Here is a 20,165-nt window from a genome sequence, read left to right on the forward strand (position 1 = left end):
CCAGAAAACAACGAAAATCGGCGAGAAATCGTCGTTTTGCATCGAAAAATGCGGTTTTCTGCAAGAATTTTGATGATTTCGTGCAGAATTCTGCTGTTTTCTTGCAATTCAGCCGTTGAATCTTGGTAAAAAGTCATGATTTTGTAGATTTCGTGCTCTTCTTTGCGAAATCAAGCCAGAAAACAACGAAAATCGGCGAGAAATCGTCGTTTTGCATCGAAATATGCGGTTTTCTGTAAGAATTTTGTTGATTTCGTGCAGAATTCTGCTGTTTTCTTGCAATTCAGCCGTTAAATCTTGGTAAAAAGTCATGATTTTGTTGATTTCGTGCTCTTCTTTGCGAATTCAAGCCAGAAAACAACGAAAATCGGCGAGAAATCGTCGTTTTGCATCGAAATATGCGGTTTTCTCTAAGAATTTTGATGATTTCGTGCAGAATTCTGCTGTTTTCTTGCAATTCAGCCGTTGAATCTTGGTAAAAAGTGATGATTTTGTAGATTTCGTGCTCTTCTTTGCGAATTCAAGCCAGAAAACAACGAAAATCGGCGAGAAATCGTCGTTTTGCATCGAAATATGCGGTTTTCTCTAAGAATTTTGACGATTTCGTGCAGAATTCTGCTGTTTACTTGCAATTCAGCCGTTGGATCTTGGTAAAAAGTGATGATTTTGTAGATTTCGTGCTCTTCTTTGCGAATTCAAGCCAGAAAACAACGAAAATCGGCGAGAAATCGTCGTTTTGCATCGAAATATGCGGTTTTCTCTAAGAATTTTGATGATTTCGTGCAGAATTCTGCTGTTTTCTTGCAATTCAGCCGTTGACTCTTGGTAAAAAGTGATGATTTTGTAGATTTCGTGCTCTTCTTTGCGAATTCAAGCCAGAAAACAACGAAAATCGGCGAGAAATCGTCGTTTTGCATCGAAATATGCGCTTTTCTCTAAGAAATTTGACGATTTCGTGCAGAATTCTGCTGTTTTCTTGCAATTCAGCCGTTGAATCTTGGTAAAAAGTCATGATTTTGTAGATTTCGTGCTCTTCTTTGCAAATTCAAGCCAGAAAACAACGAAAATCGGCGAGAAATCGTCGGTTTGCATCGAAATATGCGATTTTCTGTTAGAATTTTGATGATTTCGTGCAGAATTCTGCTGTTTTCTTGCAATTCAGCCGTTGAATCTAGGTAAAAAGTCATGATTTTATAGATTTCGTGCTCTTCTTGGCGAATTCAAGATAGAAACAACGAAAATCGGCGAGAAATCGTTGTTTTGCATCGAAATATGCGGTTTTCTGTAAGAATTTTGATGATTTCGTGCAGAATTCTGCTGTTATCTTGCAATTCAGCCGTTGAATCTTGGTAAAAAGTCATGATTTTGTAAGTTTCGTGCTCTTCTTTGCGAATTCAAGCCAGAAAACAACGAAAATCGGCGAGAAATAATCGTTTTGCATCGAAATATGCGGTTTTCTGTAAGAATTTTGATGATTTCGTGCAGAATTCTGCTGTTTTCTTGCAATTCAGCCGTTGAATCTTGGTAAAAAATCATGATTTTGTAGATTTCGTGCTCTTCTTTGCGAATTCAAGCCAGAAAACAACGAAAATCGGCGAGAAATCGTCGTTTTGCATCGAAATATGCGGTTTTCTGTAAGAATTTTGATGATTTCGTGCAGAATTCTGCTGTTTTTTTGCAATTCAGCCGTAGAATCTTGGTAAAAAGTGATGATTTTGTAGATTTCGTGCTCTTCTTTGCGAATTCAAGCCAGAAAACAACGAAAATCGGCGAGAAATCGTTGTTTTGCATCGAAATATGCGGTTTTCTGTAAGAATTTTGATGATTTCGTGCAGAATTCTGCTGTTTTCTTGCAATTCAGCCGTTGAATCTTGGTAAAAAGTCATGATTTTGTAGATTTCGTGCTCTTCTTTGCGAATTCAAGCCAGAAAACAACGAAAATCGGCGAGAAATCGTCGTTTTGCATCGAAATATGCGGTTTTCTCTAAGAATTTTGATGATTTCGTGCAGAATTCTGCTGTTTTCTTGCAATTCAGCCGTTGAATCTTGGTAAAAAGTGATGATTTTGTAGATTTCGTGCTCTTCTTTGCGAATTCAAGCCAGAAAACAACGAAAATCGGCGAGAAATCGTTGTTTTGCATCGAAATATGCGGTTTTCTGTAAGAATTTTGATGATTTCGTGCAGAATTCTGCTGTTTTCTTGCAATTCAGCCGTTGAATCTTGGTAAAAAGTGATGATTTTGTAGATTTCGTGCTCTTCTTTGCGAATTCAAGCCAGAAAACAACGAAAATCGGCGAGAAATCGTTGTTTTGCATCGAAATATGCAGTTTTCTCTAAGAATTTTGATGATTTCGTGCAGAATTCTGCTGTTTTCTTGCAATTCAGCCGTTGAATCTTGGTAAAAAGTGATGATTTTGTAGATTTCGTGCTCTTCTTTGCGAATTCAAGCCAGAAAACAACGAAAATCGGCGAGAAATCGTTGTTTTGCATCGAAATATGCGGTTTTCTGTAAGAATTTTGATGATTTCGTGCAGAATTCTGCTGTTTTCTTGCAATTCAGCCGTTGAATCTTGGTAAAAAGTCATGATTTTGTAGATTTCGTGCTCTTTTTTGCGAATTCAAGCCAGAAAACAACGAAAATCGGCGAGAAATCGTCGTTTTGCATCGAAAAATGCGGTTTTCCGCAAGAATTTTGATGATTTCGTGCAGAATTCTGCTGTTTTCTTGCAATTCAGCCGTTGAATCTTGGTAAAAAGTCATGATTTTGTAGATTTCGTGCTCTTCTTTGCGAAATCAAGCCAGAAAACAACGAAAATCGGCGAGAAATCGTCGTTTTGCATCGAAATATGCGGTTTTCTCTAAGAATTTTGATGATTTCGTGCAGAATTCTGCTGTTTTCTTGCAATTCAGCCGTTGACTCTTGGTAAAAAGTGATGATTTTGTAGATTTCGTGCTCTTCTTTGCGAATTCAAGCCAGAAAACAACGAAAATCGGCGAGAAATCGTCGTTTTGCATCGAAATATGCGCTTTTCTCTAAGAAATTTGACGATTTCGTGCAGAATTCTGCTGTTTTCTTGCAATTCAGCCGTTGAATCTTGGTAAAAAGTCATGATTTTGTAGATTTCGTGCTCTTCTTTGCAAATTCAAGCCAGAAAACAACGAAAATCGGCGAGAAATCGTCGTTTTGCATCGAAATATGCGATTTTCTGTTAGAATATTGATGATTTCGTGCAGAATTCTGCTGTTTTCTTGCAATTCAGCCGTTGAATCTAGGTAAAAAGTCATGATTTTATAGATTTCGTGCTCTTCTTGGCGAATTCAAGATAGAAAACAACGAAAATCGGCGAGAAATCGTTGTTTTGCATCGAAATATGCGGTTTTCTGTAAGAATTTTGATGATTTCGTGCAGAATTCTGCTGTTATCTTGCAATTCAGCCGTTGAATCTTGGTAAAAAGTCATGATTTTGTAAGTTTCGTGCTCTTCTTTGCGAATTCAAGCCAGAAAACAACGAAAATCGGCGAGAAATAATCGTTTTGCATCGAAATATGCGGTTTTCTGTAAGAATTTTGATGATTTCGTGCAGAATTCTGCTGTTTTCTTGCAATTCAGCCGTTGAATCTTGGTAAAAAATCATGATTTTGTAGATTTCGTGCTCTTCTTTGCGAATTCAAGCCAGAAAACAACGAAAATCGGCGAGAAATCGTCGTTTTGCATCGAAATATGCGGTTTTCTGTAAGAATTTTGATGATTTCGTGCAGAATTCTGCTGTTTTTTTGCAATTCAGCCGTAGAATCTTGGTAAAAAGTGATGATTTTGTAGATTTCGTGCTCTTCTTTGCGAATTCAAGCCAGAAAACAACGAAAATCGGCGAGAAATCGTTGTTTTGCATCGAAATATGCGGTTTTCTGTAAGAATTTTGATGATTTCGTGCAGAATTCTGCTGTTTTCTTGCAATTCAGCCGTTGAATCTTGGTAAAAAGTCATGATTTTGTAGATTTCGTGCTCTTCTTTGCGAATTCAAGCCAGAAAACAACGAAAATCGGCGAGAAATCGTCGTTTTGCATCGAAATATGCGGTTTTCTCTAAGAATTTTGATGATTTCGTGCAGAATTCTGCTGTTTTCTTGCAATTCAGCCGTTGAATCTTGGTAAAAAGTGATGATTTTGTAGATTTCGTGCTCTTCTTTGCGAATTCAAGCCAGAAAACAACGAAAATCGGCGAGAAATCGTTGTTTTGCATCGAAATATGCGGTTTTCTGTAAGAATTTTGATGATTTCGTGCAGAATTCTGCTGTTTTCTTGCAATTCAGCCGTTGAATCTTGGTAAAAAGTGATGATTTTGTAGATTTCGTGCTCTTCTTTGCGAATTCAAGCCAGTAAACAACGAAAATCGGCGAGAAATCGTCGTTTTGCATCGAAATATGCGGTTTTCTCTAAGAATTTTGACGATTTCGTGCAGAATTCTGCTGTTTACTTGCAATTCAGCCGTTGGATCTTGGTAAAAAGTGATGATTTTGTAGATTTCGTGCTCTTCTTTGCGAATTCAAGCCAGAAAACAACGAAAATCGGCGAGAAATCGTCGTTTTGCATCGAAATATGCGGTTTTCTCTAAGAATTTTGATGATTTCGTGCAGAATTCTGCTGTTTTCTTGCAATTCAGCCGTTGACTCTTGGTAGAAAGTGATGATTTTGTAGATTTCGTGCTCTTCTTTGCGAATTCAAGCCAGAAAACAACGAAAATCGGCGAGAAATCGTCGTTTTGCATCGAAATATGCGCTTTTCTCTAAGAAATTTGACGATTTCGTGCAGAATTCTGCTGTTTTCTTGCAATTCAGCCGTTGAATCTTGGTAAAAAGTCATGATTTTGTAGATTTCGTGCTCTTCTTTGCAAATTCAAGCCAGAAAACAACGAAAATCGGCGAGAAATCGTCGTTTTGCATCGAAATATGCGATTTTCTGTTAGAATTTTGATGATTTCGTGCAGAATTCTGCTGTTTTCTTGCAATTCAGCCGTTGAATCTAGGTAAAAAGTCATGATTTTATAGATTTCGTGCTCTTCTTGGCGAATTCAAGATAGAAAACAACGAAAATCGGCGAGAAATCGTTGTTTTGCATCGAAATATGCGGTTTTCTGTAAGAATTTTGATGATTTCGTGCAGAATTCTGCTGTTATCTTGCAATTCAGCCGTTGAATCTTGGTAAAAAGTCATGATTTTGTAAGTTTCGTGCTCTTCTTTGCGAATTCAAGCCAGAAAACAACGAAAATCGGCGAGAAATAATCGTTTTGCATCGAAATATGCGGTTTTCTGTAAGAATTTTGATGATTTCGTGCAGAATTCTGCTGTTTTCTTGCAATTCAGCCGTTGAATCTTGGTAAAAAATCATGATTTTGTAGATTTCGTGCTCTTCTTTGCGAATTCAAGCCAGAAAACAACGAAAATCGGCGAGAAATCGTCGTTTTGCATCGAAATATGCGGTTTTCTGTAAGAATTTTGATGATTTCGTGCAGAATTCTGCTGTTTTTTTGCAATTCAGCCGTAGAATCTTGGTAAAAAGTGATGATTTTGTAGATTTCGTGCTCTTCTTTGCGAATTCAAGCCAGAAAACAACGAAAATCGGCGAGAAATCGTTGTTTTGCATCGAAATATGCGGTTTTCTGTAAGAATTTTGATGATTTCGTGCAGAATTCTGCTGTTTTCTTGCAATTCAGCCGTTGAATCTTGGTAAAAAGTCATGATTTTGTAGATTTCGTGCTCTTCTTTGCGAATTCAAGCCAGAAAACAACGAAAATCGGCGAGAAATCGTCGATTTGCATCGAAAAATGCGGTTTTCTCTAAGAATTTTGATGATTTCGTGCAGAATTCTGCGGTTTTCTTGCAATTCAGCTGTTGAATCTTGGTAAAAAGTCATGATTTTGTAGATTTCGTGCTCTTCTTTGCGAATTCAAGCCAGAAAACAACGAAAATCGGCGAGAAATCGTCGTTTTGCATCGAAATATGCGGTTTTCTGTAAGAATTTTGATGATTTCGTGCAGAATTCTGCTGTTATCTTGCAATTCAGCCGTTGAATCTTGGTAAAAAGTCATGATTTGGTAGATTTCGTGCTCTTCTTTGCGAATTCAAGCCAGAAAACAACGAAAATCGGCGAGAAATAATCGTTTTGCATCGAAATATGCGGTTTTCTGTAAGAATTTTGATGATTTCGTGCAGAATTCTGCTGTTTTCTTGCAATTCAGCCGTTAAATCTTGGTAAAAAGTCATGATTTTGTAGATTTCGTGCTCTTTTTTGCGAATTCAAGCCAGAAAACCACAAAAATCGGCGAGAAATCGTCGTTTTGCATCGAAATATGCGGTTTTCTCTAAGAATTTTGATGATTTCGTGCAGAATTCTGCTGTTTTCTTGCAATTCAGCCGTTGAATCTTGGTAAAAAGTGATGATTTTGTAGATTTCGTGCTCTTCTTTGCGAATTCAAGCCAGAAAACAACGAAAATCGGCGAGAAATCGTTGTTTTGCATCGAAATATGCGGTTTTCTATAAGAATTTTGATGATTTCGTGCAAAATTCTGCTGTTTTCTTGCAATTCAACCGTTGAATCTTGGTAAAAAGTCATGATTTTGCAGATTTCGTGCTCTTCTTTGCGAATTCAAGCCAGAAAACAACGAAAATCGGCGAGAAATCGTCGTTTTGCATCGAAATATGCGGTTTTCTCTAAGAATTTTGATGATTTCGTGCAGAATTCTGCTGCTTTCTTGCAATTCAGCCGTTGAATCTTGGTAAAAAGTGATGATTTTGTAGATTTCGTGCTCTTCTTTGCGAATTCAAGCCAGAAAACAACGAAAATCGGCGAGAAATAATCGTTTTGCATCGAAATATGCGATTTTCTGTAAGAATTTTGATGATTTCGTGCAGAATTCTGCTGTTTTCTTGCAATTCAGCCGTTGAATCTTGGTAAAAAGTCATGATTTTGTAGATTTCGTGCTCTTTTTTGCGAATTCAAGCCAGAAAACCACAAAAATCGGCGAGAAATCGTCGTTTTGCATCGAAATATGCGGTTTTCTCTAAGAATTTTGATGATTTCGTGCAGAATTCTGCTGTTTTCTTGCAATTCAGCCGTTGAATCTTGGTAAAAAGTGATGATTTTGTAGATTTCGTGCTCTTCTTTGCGAATTCAAGCCAGAAAACAACGAAAATCGGCGAGAAATCGTTGTTTTGCATCGAAATATGCGGTTTTCTATAAGAATTTTGATGATTTCGTGCAAAATTCTGCTGTTTTCTTGCAATTCAACCGTTGAATCTTGGTAAAAAGTCATGATTTTGCAGATTTCGTGCTCTTCTTTGCGAATTCAAGCCAGAAAACAACGAAAATCGGCGAGAAATCGTCGATTTGCATCGAAAAATGCGGTTTTCTGTAAGAATTTTGATGATTTCGTGCAGAATTCTGCGGTTTTCTTGCAATTCAGCCGTTGAATCTTGGTAAAAAGTCATGATTTTCTAGATTTCGTGCTCTTCTTTGCGAATTCAAGCCAGAAAACAACGAAAATCGGCGAGAAATCGTCGTTTTGCATCGAAATATGCGGTTTTCTGTAAGAATTTTGATGATTTCGTGCAGAATTCTGCTGTTATCTTGCAATTCAGCCGTTGAATCTTGGTAAAAAGTCATGATTTTGTAGATTTCGTGCTCTTCTTTGCGAATTCAAGCCAGAAAACAACGAAAATCGGCGAGAAATAATCGTTTTGCATCGAAATATGCGATTTTCTGTAAGAATTTTGATGATTTCGTGCAGAATTTTGCTGTTTTCTTGCAATTCAGCCGTTGAATCTTGGTAAAAAGTCATGATTTTGTAGATTTCGTGCTCTTTTTTGCGAATTCAAGCCAGAAAACCACAAAAATCGGCGAGAAATCGTCGTTTTGCATCGAAATATGCGGTTTTCTCTAAGAATTTTGATGATTTCGTGCAGAATTCTGCTGTTTTCTTGCAATTCAACCGTTGAATCTTGGTAAAAAGTCATGATTTTGCAGATTTCGTGCTCTTCTTTGCGAATTCAAGCCAGAAAACAACGAAAATCGGCGAGAAATCGTCGATTTGCATCGAAAAATGCGGTTTTCTGTAAGAATTTTGATGATTTCGTGCAGAATTCTGCTGTTTTCTTGCAATTCAGCCGTTGAATCTAGGTAAAAAGTCATGATTTTGTAGATTTCGTGCTCTTCTTGGCGAATTCAAGATAGAAAACAACGAAAATCGGCGAGAAATCGTTGTTTTGCATCGAAATATGCAGTTTTCTCTAAGAATTTTGATGATTTCGTGCAGAATTCTGCTGTTTTCTTGCAATTCAGCCGTTGAATCTTGGTAAAAAGTGATGATTTTGTAGATTTCGTGCTCTTCTTTGCGAATTCAAGCCAGAAAACAACGAAAATCGGCGAGAAATCGTTGTTTTGCATCGAAATATGCGGTTTTCTGTAAGAATTTTGATGATTTCGTGCAGAATTCTGCTGTTTTCTTGCAATTCAGCCGTTGAATCTTGGTAAAAAGTGATGATTTTGTAGATTTCGTGCTCTTCTTTGCGAATTCAAGCCAGAAAACAACGAAAATCGGCGAGAAATCGTCGTTTTGCATCGAAATATGCGGTTTTCTCTAAGAATTTTGACGATTTCGTGCAGAATTCTGCTGTTTACTTGCAATTCAGCCGTTGAATCTTGGTAAAAAGTGATGATTTTGTAGATTTCGTGCTCTTCTTTGCGAATTCAAGCCAGAAAACAACGAAAATCGGCGAGAAATCGTCGTTTTGCATCGAAATATGCGGTTTTCTCTAAGAATTTTGATGATTTCGTGCAGAATTCTGCTGTTTTCTTGCAATTCAGCCGTTGACTCTTGGTAAAAAGTGATGATTTTGTAGATTTCGTGCTCTTCTTTGCGAATTCAAGCCAGAAAACAACGAAAATCGGCGAGAAATCGTCGTTTTGCATCGAAATATGCGCTTTTCTCTAAGAAATTTGACGATTTCGTGCAGAATTCTGCTGTTTTCTTGCAATTCAGCCGTTGAATCTTGGTAAAAAGTCATGATTTTGTAGATTTCGTGCTCTTCTTTGCAAATTCAAGCCAGAAATCAACGAAAATCGGCGAGAAATCGTCGTTTTGCATCGAAATATGCGATTTTCTGTTAGAATTTTGATGATTTCGTGCAGAATTCTGCTGTTTTCTTGCAATTCAGCCGTTGAATCTAGGTAAAAAGTCATGATTTTATAGATTTCGTGCTCTTCTTGGCGAATTCAAGCCAGAAAACAACGAAAATCGGCGAGAAATCGTTGTTTTGCATCGAAATATGCGGTTTTCTGTAAGAATTTTGATGATTTCGTGCAGAATTCTGCTGTTATCTTGCAATTCAGCCGTTGAATCTTGGTAAAAAGTCATGATTTTGTAGATTTCGTGCTCTTCTTTGCGAATTCAAGCCAGAAAACAACGAAAATCGGCGAGAAATAATCGTTTTGCATCGAAATATGCGGTTTTCTGTAAGAATTTTGATGATTTCGTGCAGAATTCTGCTGTTTTCTTGCAATTCAGCCGTTGAATCTTGGTAAAAAATCATGATTTTGTAGATTTCGTGCTCTTCTTTGCGAATTCAAGCCAGAAAACAACGAAAATCGGCGAGAAATCGTCGTTTTGCATCGAAATATGCGGTTTTCTGTAAGAATTTTGATGATTTCGTGCAGAATTCTGCTGTTTTTTTGCAATTCAGTGTAGAATCTTGGTAAAAAGTGATGATTTTGTAGATTTCGTGCTCTTCTTTGCGAATTCAAGCCAGAAAACAACGAAAATCGGCGAGAAATCGTCGATTTGCATCGAAAAATGCGGTTTTCTGTAAGAATTTTGATGATTTCGTGCAGAATTCTGCGGTTTTCTTGCAATTCAGCTGTTGAATCTTGGAAAAAAGTCATGATTTTGTAGATTTCGTGCTCTTCTTTGCGAATTCAAGCCAGAAAACAACGAAAATCGGCGAGAAATCGTCGTTTTGCATCGAAATATGCGGTTTTCTGTAAGAATTTTGATGATTTCGTGCAGAATTCTGCTGTTATCTTGCAATTCAGCCGTTGAATCTTGGTAAAAAGTCATGATTTGGTAGATTTCGTGCTCTTCTTTGCAAATTCAAGCCAGAAAACAACGAAAATCGGCGAGAAATAATCGTTTTGCATCGAAATATGCGGTTTTCTGTAAGAATTTTGATGATTTCGTGCAGAATTCTGCTGTTTTCTTGCAATTCAGCCGTTGAATCTTGGTAAAAAGTCATGATTTTGTAGATTTCGTGCTCTTTTTTGCGAATTCAAGCCAGAAAACCACAAAAATCGGCGAGAAATCGTCGTTTTGCATCGAAATATGCGGTTTTCTCTAAGAATTTTGATGATTTCGTGCAGAATTCTGCTGTTTTCTTGCAATTCAGCCGTTGAATCTTGGTAAAAAGTGATGATTTTGTAGATTTCGTGCTCTTCTTTGCGAATTCAAGCCAGAAAACAACGAAAATCGGCGAGAAATCGTTGTTTTGCATCGAAATATGCGGTTTTCTATAAGAATTTTGATGATTTCGTGCAGAATTCTGCTGTTTTCTTGCAATTCAACCGTTGAATCTTGGTAAAAAGTCATGATTTTGTAGATTTCGTGCTCTTCTTTGCAAATTCAAGCCAGAAAACAACGAAAATCGGCGAGAAATCGTCGATTTGCATCGAAAAATGCGGTTTTCTGTAAGAATTTTGATGATTTCGTGCAGAATTCTGCGGTTTTCTTGCAATTCAGCCGTTGAATCTTGGTAAAAAGTCATGATTTTGTAGATTTCGTGCTCTTCTTTGCGAATTCAAGCCAGAAAACAACGAAAATCGGCGAGAAATCGTCGTTTTGCATCGAAAAATGCGGTTTTCTGTAAGAATTTTGATGATTTCGTGCAGAATTCTGCTGTTATCTTGCAATTCAGCCGTTGAATCTTGGTAAAAAGTCATGATTTTGTAGATTTCGTGCTCTTCTTTGCGAATTCAAGCCAGAAAACTACGAAAATCGGCGAGAAATAATCGTTTTGCATCGAAATATGCGATTTTCTGTAAGAATTTTGATGATTTCGTGCAGAATTCTGCTGTTTTCTTGCAATTCAGCCGTTGAATCTTGGTAAAAAGTCATGATTTTGTAGATTTCGTGCTCTTTTTTGCGAATTCAAGCCAGAAAACTACAAAAATCGGCGAGAAATCGTCGTTTTGCATCGAAATATGCGGTTTTCTCTAAGAATTTTGATGATTTCGTGCAGAATTCTGCTGTTTTCTTGCAATTCAGCCGTTGAATCTTGGTAAAATGTCATGATTTTGTAGATTTCGTGCTCTTCTTTGCAAATTCATGCTAGAAAACAACGAAAATCGGCGAGAAATCGTCGTTTTGCATCGAAATATGCGGTTTTCTGTGAGAATTTTGATGATTTCGTGCAGAATTCTGCTGTTTTCTTGCAATTCAGCTGTTGAATTTTGGTAAAAAGTCATGATTTTGTAGATTTCGTGCTCTTCTTTGCGAATTCAAGCCAGAAAACAACGAAAATCGGCGAGAAATCGTCGTTTTGCATCGAAATATGCGGTTTTCTGTAAGAATTTTGATGATTTCGTGCAGAATTCTGCTGTTTTCTTGCAATTCAGCCCTTAAATCTAGGTAAAAAGTCATGATTTTGTAGATTTCGTGCTCTTCTTGGCGAATTCAAGATAGAAAACAACGAAAATCGGCGAGAAATCGTTGTTTTGCATCGAAATATGCAGTTTTCTCTAAGAATTTTGATGATTTCGTGCAGAATTCTGCTGTTTTCTTGCAATTCAGCCGTTGAATCTTGGTAAAAAGTGATGATTTTGTAGATTTCGTGCTCTTCTTTGCGAATTCAAGCCAGAAAACAACGAAAATCGGCGAGAAATCGTTGTTTTGCATCGAAATATGCGGTTTTCTGTAAGAATTTTGATGATTTCGTGCAGAAATCTGCTGTTTTCTTGCAATTCAGCCGTTGAATCTTGGTAAAAAGTCATGATTTTGTAGATTTCGTGCTCTTCTTTGCGAATTCAAGCCAGAAAACAACGAAAATCGGCGAGAAATCGTCGTTTTGCATCGAAATATGCGGTTTTCTCTAAGAATTTTGATGATTTCGTGCAGAATTCTGCTGTTTTCTTGCAATTCAGCCGTTGAATCTTGGTAAAAAGTGATGATTTTGTAGATTTCGTGCTCTTCTTTGCGAATTCAAGCCAGAAAACAACGAAAATCGGCGAGAAATCGTTGTTTTGCATCGAAATATGCGGTTTTCTGTAAGAATTTTGATGATTTCGTGCAGAATTCTGCTGTTTTCTTGCAATTCAACCGTTGAATCTTGGTAAAAAGTCATGATTTTGTAGATTTCGTGCTCTTCTTTGCGAATTCAAGCCAGAAAACAACGAAAATCGGCGAGAAATCGTCGATTTGCATCGAAAAATGCGGTTTTCTGTAAGAATTTTGATGATTTCGTGCAGAATTCTGCGGTTTTCTTGCAATTCAGCCGTTGAATCTTGGTAAAAAGTCATGATTTTGTAGATTTCGTGCTCTTCTTTGCGAATTCAAGCCAGAAAACAACGAAAATCGGCGAGAAATCGTCGTTTTGCATCGAAATATGCGGTTTTCTGTAAGAATTTTGATGATTTCGTGCAGAATTCTGCTGTTTTCTTGCAATTCAGCCGTAGAATCTTGGTAAAAAGTGATGATTTTGTAGATTTCGTGCTCTTCTTTGCGAATTCAAGCCAGAAAACAACGAAAATCGGCGAGAAATCGTTGTTTTGCATCGAAATATGCGGTTTTCTGTAAGAATTTTGATGATTTCGTGCAGAATTCTGCTGTTTTCTTGCAATTCAGCCGTTGAATCTTGGTAAAAAGTGATGATTTTGTAGATTTCGTGCTCTTCTTTGCGAATTCAAGCCAGAAATCAACGAAAATCGGCGAGAAATCGTTGTTTTGCATCGAAATATGCGGTTTTCTGTAAGAATTTTGATGATTTCGTGCAGAATTCTGCTGTTTTCTTGCAATTCAACCGTTGAATCTTGGTAAAAAGTCATGATTTTGTAGATTTCGTGCTCTTCTTTGCGAATTCAAGCCAGAAAACAACGAAAATCGGCGAGAAATCGTCGATTTGCATCGAAAAATGCGGTTTTCTGTAAGAATTTTGATGATTTCGTGCAGAATTCTGCTGTTATCTTGCAATTCAGCCGTTGAATCTTGGTAAAAAGTTATGATTTTGTAGATTTCGTGCTCTTCTTTGCGAATTCAAGCCAGAAAACAACGAAAATCGGCGAGAAATAATCGTTTTGCATCGAAATATGCGGTTTTCTGTAAGAATTTTGATGATTTCGTGCAGAATTCTGCTGTTTTCTTGCAATTCAGCCGTTGAATCTTGGTAAAAAGTCATGATTTTGTAGATTTCGTGCTCTTTTTTGCGAATTCAAGCCAGAAAACCACAAAAATCGGCGAGAAATCGTCGTTTTGCATCGAAATATGCGGTTTTCTCTAAGAATTTTGATGATTTCGTGCAGAATTCTGCTGTTTTCTTGCAATTCAGCCGTTGAATCTTGGTAAAAAGTCATGATTTTGTAGATTTCGTGCTCTTCTTGGCAAATTCAAGATAGAAAACAACGAAAATCGGCGAGAAATCGTTGTTTTGCATCGAAATATGCAGTTTTCTCTAAGAATTTTGATGATTTCGTGCAGAATTCTGCTGTTTTCTTGCAATTCAGCCGTTGAATCTTGGTAAAAAGTCATGATTTTGTAGATTTCGTGCTCTTCTTTGCGAATTCAAGCCAGAAAACAACGAAAATCGGCGAGAAATCGTCGTTTTGCATCGAAATATGCGGTTTTCTGTAAGAATTTTGATGATTTCGTGCAGAATTCTGCTGTTTTCTTGCAATTCAGCCGTAGAATCTTGGTAAAAAGTAATGATTTTGTAGATTTCGTGCTCTTCTTTGCGAATTCAAGCCAGAAAACAACGAAAATCGGCGAGAAATCGTTGTTTTGCATCGAAATATGCGATTTTCTGTAAGAATTTTGATGATTTCGTGCAGAATTCTGCTGTTTTCTTCCAATTCAGCTGTTGAATCTTGGTAAAAAGTGATGATTTTGTAGATTTCGAGTAGTGAGAGAATGGGGAGGCAAACGAGGTCATCCCAAGGCCATTCTAAGGCCACCTCCCACCCTAGTTTTTTTCCAAGGTCAATTGCGGCAGTGTCCACCCGACCACCGACCAGGGACAGTCTCCCTTAACTCTCCATCTAGTCATGCGCTATTTCCGTTTTACGTGTACTGGTGGTAGTTTGTTTAGTGAAACTTGTTATTTCAATCAATTGGGCCATTTGGACTTGGATGGTAGTTCCCTGCAAAGATTTTTTACTTTGTCAGATTATTGCAAGTGTTGCTACGATAAAAGAAAAGAAGAAGCAAGTCGTGTGACGCCCCCATGTGAAACGTTTGATAGTACCGAATTTACCATCGACGTCATTTGTGATGAGAAGAAATTGAGGGAATGCATTCAAGAATATGGAAAACCGTGTAAGGATTGTAAGGAGATATTTTTCAAAGTGACTTCAGTGGAACCTTACAATACAACACCATTAGTGACAACATGGCAGTGATTACCAAATTATTATCGACATACATTGATTTGGGTCTCCTAACAGTTGAACGCCACAGAATAGTTTATTTGGCCTTGAACCCAGTGCTCACCAGTCTCGCTCTCCGTCATTAATTGATGAGTAATCACCATGACCGAAGATATTATCGAATACCCGTTGAGACAAATGAAGTGTTTTGAAGATCGGTTGTTGACATTTCACGATTGGCCGCTAAAAGATGTTGATCCATTAAAATTAGCCAACAACGGGTTTTACTACCTCAAGAAGTTCGATATTGTGCGCTGTTTTCATTGCAACATCGAGCTGGGATCATTTCGTTCAACGGATGTAATTTCCGAAGAACATCTCAAGTATTCAAAGGATTGTGGTTTTGCAAAACTCTGTGTTAGTAATAAAAAGTTTTATAGGATTGAATATATTGTGATCATCCTACTTATTACAAAAATTGTATGTATAATGTTGACTTATAATAAATACTGTTAAAGAAATGTTGTTGACCTTGCGGAGACGTTGACCGAATAATGCACACCTATGACTCGTCATTGCAGCCTGCAGCTCTACGGTTTCTTTTTAAGATCGATTCTCGATCTTCAGAAAAACCTTTCAAGTTTTTCAGCAGCAGTTGCTGCTTAAAAATGACGGAAAAGTTAAGCAAAGCTGAGTGAAAAAAAGTGGCTTTGAACACCACAGAATGGATTGTTTAATTTGATGTCTATGCAGGATCTCCTTAACCTTGAACGCCACTCATGTAAAGAATGGATGGATATTTTTTACTCATTTCTTCAGGATGGATATTCTTTAATTGTAGATCATATACAGGATGGATATTTGTTATCATACTTACGAGTTGGGTTAAATAAACAGTTGATTAAAAAAAAAGTTTTTTATTATAAAAAAAAAACTATACATATTTAGGGTCTTAAGCCCACAACTCCTCATCCCAAAAGAAGATGGGGAGTTGTACAAACTTATACCGCTCCTCCTTAGGTTCAAATGGTGGCTGCCATGGGTCCTCTGGCAGTGGAGGCGGCGCGACCAAGGCAGCCCGACACTTGGCTAAATGTTTAGCCAAGTTTTTGGGCTTCACCCAATGGTTTTTTACCAAACCACATTGAACCACTGTTAAAAATAAAGTAATTAACAATTGTTAATAATTGAAAGAATACTTACAGAACAGCTTCCTACCCATTGTTGCGACTAACTATCAACTGATATGATTGACGGTGTTTTATAAGAAGTCCCCTCCTTTATTACGAAGGACTTTAGCCAGACGGTTCAAGGTCTTTTAGTTTTCCTTATTGCTGTCGGATGCACCTTCATGCAGTTTAGTTGCATCCGCATACGTGAAAGTGAAAAAGGTTAACAAGTGAGTAATTTATGGGTACCAGAAGTAATTATTATTTTTTAGAATATGTATTGTTACAAAGTTTGGGAAGATGAAGAGGAAGATTTCATCTGTAAATGGTGCATTAAGCTTCAACAAAAAAATTGGTTGACGCTTTATCATATCCATTCAGTCGGACCAACTCATTATCAGTGCCATCACTGTAATTTAATTATATGTGATGAGGGACCAAGAAGTTGTAGGGGTGAAGAGGAGTGTCAAATTATGTATTATATAGACTATACTTCTGCAGTGCGAAGTGAAATATATTATGACACTGATGAAGAATTCGAAAGTAGTAGTGATAGTGGATTGGGGGATGAAACCTGTTTTGAATCTTGGTCCGATGATGAGATAAGTAGTGATTAGAGGTATATAAGGCATGTGAAAACATATATTGTATTAGTCTTGAATATGTGTAGAGATTAAAAGCATGAAAAGAAAATCGTGTGTTACTAAGAAGAAAACAGGAGGTTCAATTATTAAAAGAACATTAGATAAAATAAAGAATATAGAGTGGCATATTCCTTCATATAAGTAAGTTAAAAAAATATATACCATCCCAATACAATATTCTTTCCTCTAAAAGCTTCTGCGGTCCCAGAACTCAATTAGATAAAAGATTAGCAAGAGGTGATAAGGGTATTAATCCACTAGACGAGTATTGTAAAAAACACGACATTGTATACAGTAAATCCACCGATTTACCAACCCGACATCAGGCTGATCGTGAATTAATTCAACAAGCGAGTGAAAGACTTAAATCAAAAGACGCCTCAGTAGGTGAAAAAGCAGCAGCTTTTTTAGTTAAAAATATAATGAAGGGTAAAGTGAAGATCGGTTTAGGTGTGAAGAAGAGTAAACGAAAATCGCGTAAAACTCGGGTAGTAAAAGCACCCAACTTTACAGCAGCAAAACGTGGAGGGTTTCTACCCTTTCTTCTTCCATTATTAGGGGCTCTTGGAGCGTTAGGGGGTGGAGCTGCAGGTATTGCTACAGCGGTAAATAAAGCTAAATCAGATAAACAAATGTTGGAAGAAACACAACGCCATAATAAAGCTATGGAAAGCCTAAATACTCTTAGTACAGGGAAAGGGTTGGGAAAGAAAAGTGGAAAAGGTTTATATCTAGGACCTTATCAATGGTATTTAAAAAATTCTGGAAAACGCAACGGGCGTTAAATAATATTGAACTCGCTACAATAGTAAAAAAATTAAAAATTCCATATTTCCGTGGGATTTTTATGAGAACAAAACTACCCCACCGGATTAAATTATATGAAACTGGTATCATCAATATGGATCATTCTAAAGGTGAAGGAACACATTGGACAGCTTATATAAAACGACGAAACAATGTAATCTATTTCGACAGTATGGGACAATTACCACCCCCAAGAGAAGCTGTGAAATATTTTAAAAGTGATAATCGGATGAATAAAATCAGATATAATCATGATAGATATCAAAAATTTGAATCACATAATTGTGGACAATTGTGTGTAAACTTTTTATATACAAATGTTCGGAGAAGAAATCGATCATTAAAGGAGAAATAAGTGAAGCAAAATGTTGTTTGTATTTACTGGAAAATCATCTGTTTTAAGTGCTGATTTCAACCCACCCGTGGAAATTGAAGATGGGACATATGTGTTAGGATTAGTTTCATTTGAAGCGTTCAATAGTATTCCAAATGTAGATTCAGACATTAATGTGTTCAAGTTTGGTGGAAAGGTGTATACAATTCCTATTGGGTGTTATCAGTTACAAGATATTTCGAACTATTTAAATAAACAAATTGGAAAAGATTTTCCCGACGCTGTTTTGGAATTATATGGAAATCCAAATACTCTCCACACACATATTAAGTCAACACATGAAATAGATTTTAATATACCTAACTCAATCGGACCACTTTTTGGTTTCACTTCAACGAAAAAAATTAAAAAAAATACCGGGCTTGAATCAGATAACATAGCGGAAATAATGAGAGTGTCTAGTATTTGTATAGAATCTAATGTGACAGTGGGTAGTTTTAAAAACGGAAAAGAATCGCATACCCTACATTTATTTAGTATCTCTGTCCCACCAGGGTTCAAAATAATAGAGGCCCCTGAACATGTAACATACCTCCCACTCAATACCGATAAGATTCGAAATATAACCCTTAAAATAGTAGATCAAGAGGGGAAACTCATCAATTTCCAAAACGAAACCGTGACAGTGGTAGTAAATTTACAGAAGCAAGGTTAAGGTATGGGTCTTTTGTTCAAACCTTATAAACCCTATTCATGTAAGAAACTAGTTAGTAAGAAGAAGTGTGTGGAAGTGTTAACTACAACTAACAAACAATTTTTAATAAGTCTTGGATTTAAACTCGTGTAAAATGTTGAATGTTCAAGATCCAATATCTATCGATGATAGTATAACTAGAAAGGAATTTCAATCTTCGCTAAGTTATTTTTCTAATTTTAATCACAATGATGAAATCAGAATAAGTCTCAAGGAAGATTTGTGTGTTTTTCCAAAAGACAGTTATCTTTATATCTCGGGAAAAATAGTCAAGGCAAATGATACTTCACAAATTGCAACAGATACAGAGTTAGTGTCAAACGGTATATTATCCCTATTTAACGAAATTCGACTAGAGCTCAATGGTCATAAGATTGATTCTTGTACAAAACCAGGAATAACTTCAACCATAAAAGGATTGGTTTCGTTTAATCAAGCTGAAAGTATTAAATTAGGAAATGCAGGATGGTTCCCAGATAAACCTTGTACGATTGTAAAAAATGGGAAATTTAATGCTTGCATACCATTAAGTATGATTTTCGGTATGATGGAAGATTTTGATAAAGTTCTTGTAAATATGCCTCAAGAACTAATATTAATTAGAAGTAATACCGATAAAAACGCACTAATTAACAAAAAAGAAAATTCAACCGAGGAAGCTACCGTTGTCATTGATAAGATTGTATGGAGAAACAAACATATTACACCAAATTTAAAAGAAGAATTAGCTCTAACAAAAATAATTGAAAAAGGAAAAGATTTGATGGTCGGCTTTAGAACGTGGGATTTACATACATGTCCTCTCATACCAGGAACAAAAAAACATAATTGGCCAGTAAAAACAACAACCACTTTTGAAACGCCTAGACACATTTTAATAGCCTTCCAAACTGATAGAGAAGGGAATTTAAAAAAAGATTTCAGTGAATTTGATAATTGTAATATCACAAATATTCGAGTTTATCTAAACAATGAGGTATATCCATATGAAAACATTAATGTTTCATTTGAGCAGAATCAAGTGTCAACATTATATGAAATGTTCACTCAATTTAGATCAACTTTTTATAATATCAATAAAAGTGAAGTCAACATTACACTACAGCAGTTTATAACAAAATATCCACTGATTCACATCGATACCAGTAATCAACGAAGCAATTTAGCACAACAAGCTGTATCTGTTAGAATAGAGTTAGAAACAGAAAAACCTATCGAAGCAAATACAAATATCTTTGCCCTTTTAATATCAGATCGAATGTTTTCATATAATCCTCTAACGAAAGCTGTAAAAGGAGTGTGAAATGGAGACCGATAGTGTGATTGTGGACGTTCAAGGTTTTTATGTGGGAAAGAAAACATTTATTGTTAAAGAATTGGCAATTTTAAATAACCATCTACAAATGGAACATTATGTTTTCCAAGAACCCTTTAAATTTTCAAAATTATCCAACGATCGAAAAAGACAAGCTAAATGGCTTATGAAGTTCCACCATTGTATAAAGTGGCAGACCGGATGGATTGAACAGGAAAAGTTCAAGGTTATTCTACAAACAGTGGTGAAGAATGTTAAGAAGATTTATGTTAAAGGACTTGAAAAAGCTAATTATCTTCGAACATTTTTAAACAAGGATTTAATTCTACTTCCCGAAAATCCAAGTCTTCAATACGGTATCCCTTCCTGTATGAGTCATACATCACAAAATTGTATCTGTGCTCTAAGCAATGTTAAGATGTTAGCGAAGGCATTTTTTAATATCGATGTTAATAAAAAAAATTAAAATAGATTTATTTCCTTTGTTCAAAATAATGTTTAAAACAAGGTTAACCTTGTGATTT

The 20,165-nt window shown here is 36.4% G+C and overlaps 1 protein-coding gene across 1 annotated transcript; it reads left to right on the forward strand.

Moving 5' to 3' along the window:
* The first annotated feature begins 15,929 nt into the window (after positions 1-15,929).
* Positions 15,930-16,559, forward strand: LOC148176857 (uncharacterized). The gene is made up of 2 exons (XM_088032364.1): positions 15,930-16,009; positions 16,060-16,559. Exon 2 carries the CDS (start codon positions 16,063-16,065, stop codon positions 16,402-16,404), a length of 342 nt encoding a protein of 113 aa, XP_087888490.1. The 5' UTR covers positions 15,930-16,009; positions 16,060-16,062; the 3' UTR covers positions 16,405-16,559.
* Positions 16,560-20,165: the final 3,606 nt, after the last annotated feature.

This window comes from Gnatocerus cornutus, chromosome 3, assembly GCF_029298725.1.
Source record: "Gnatocerus cornutus isolate USDA-ARS CGAHR chromosome 3, icGnaCorn1.1, whole genome shotgun sequence".
NCBI lineage: Eukaryota > Metazoa > Arthropoda > Insecta > Coleoptera > Tenebrionidae > Gnatocerus > Gnatocerus cornutus.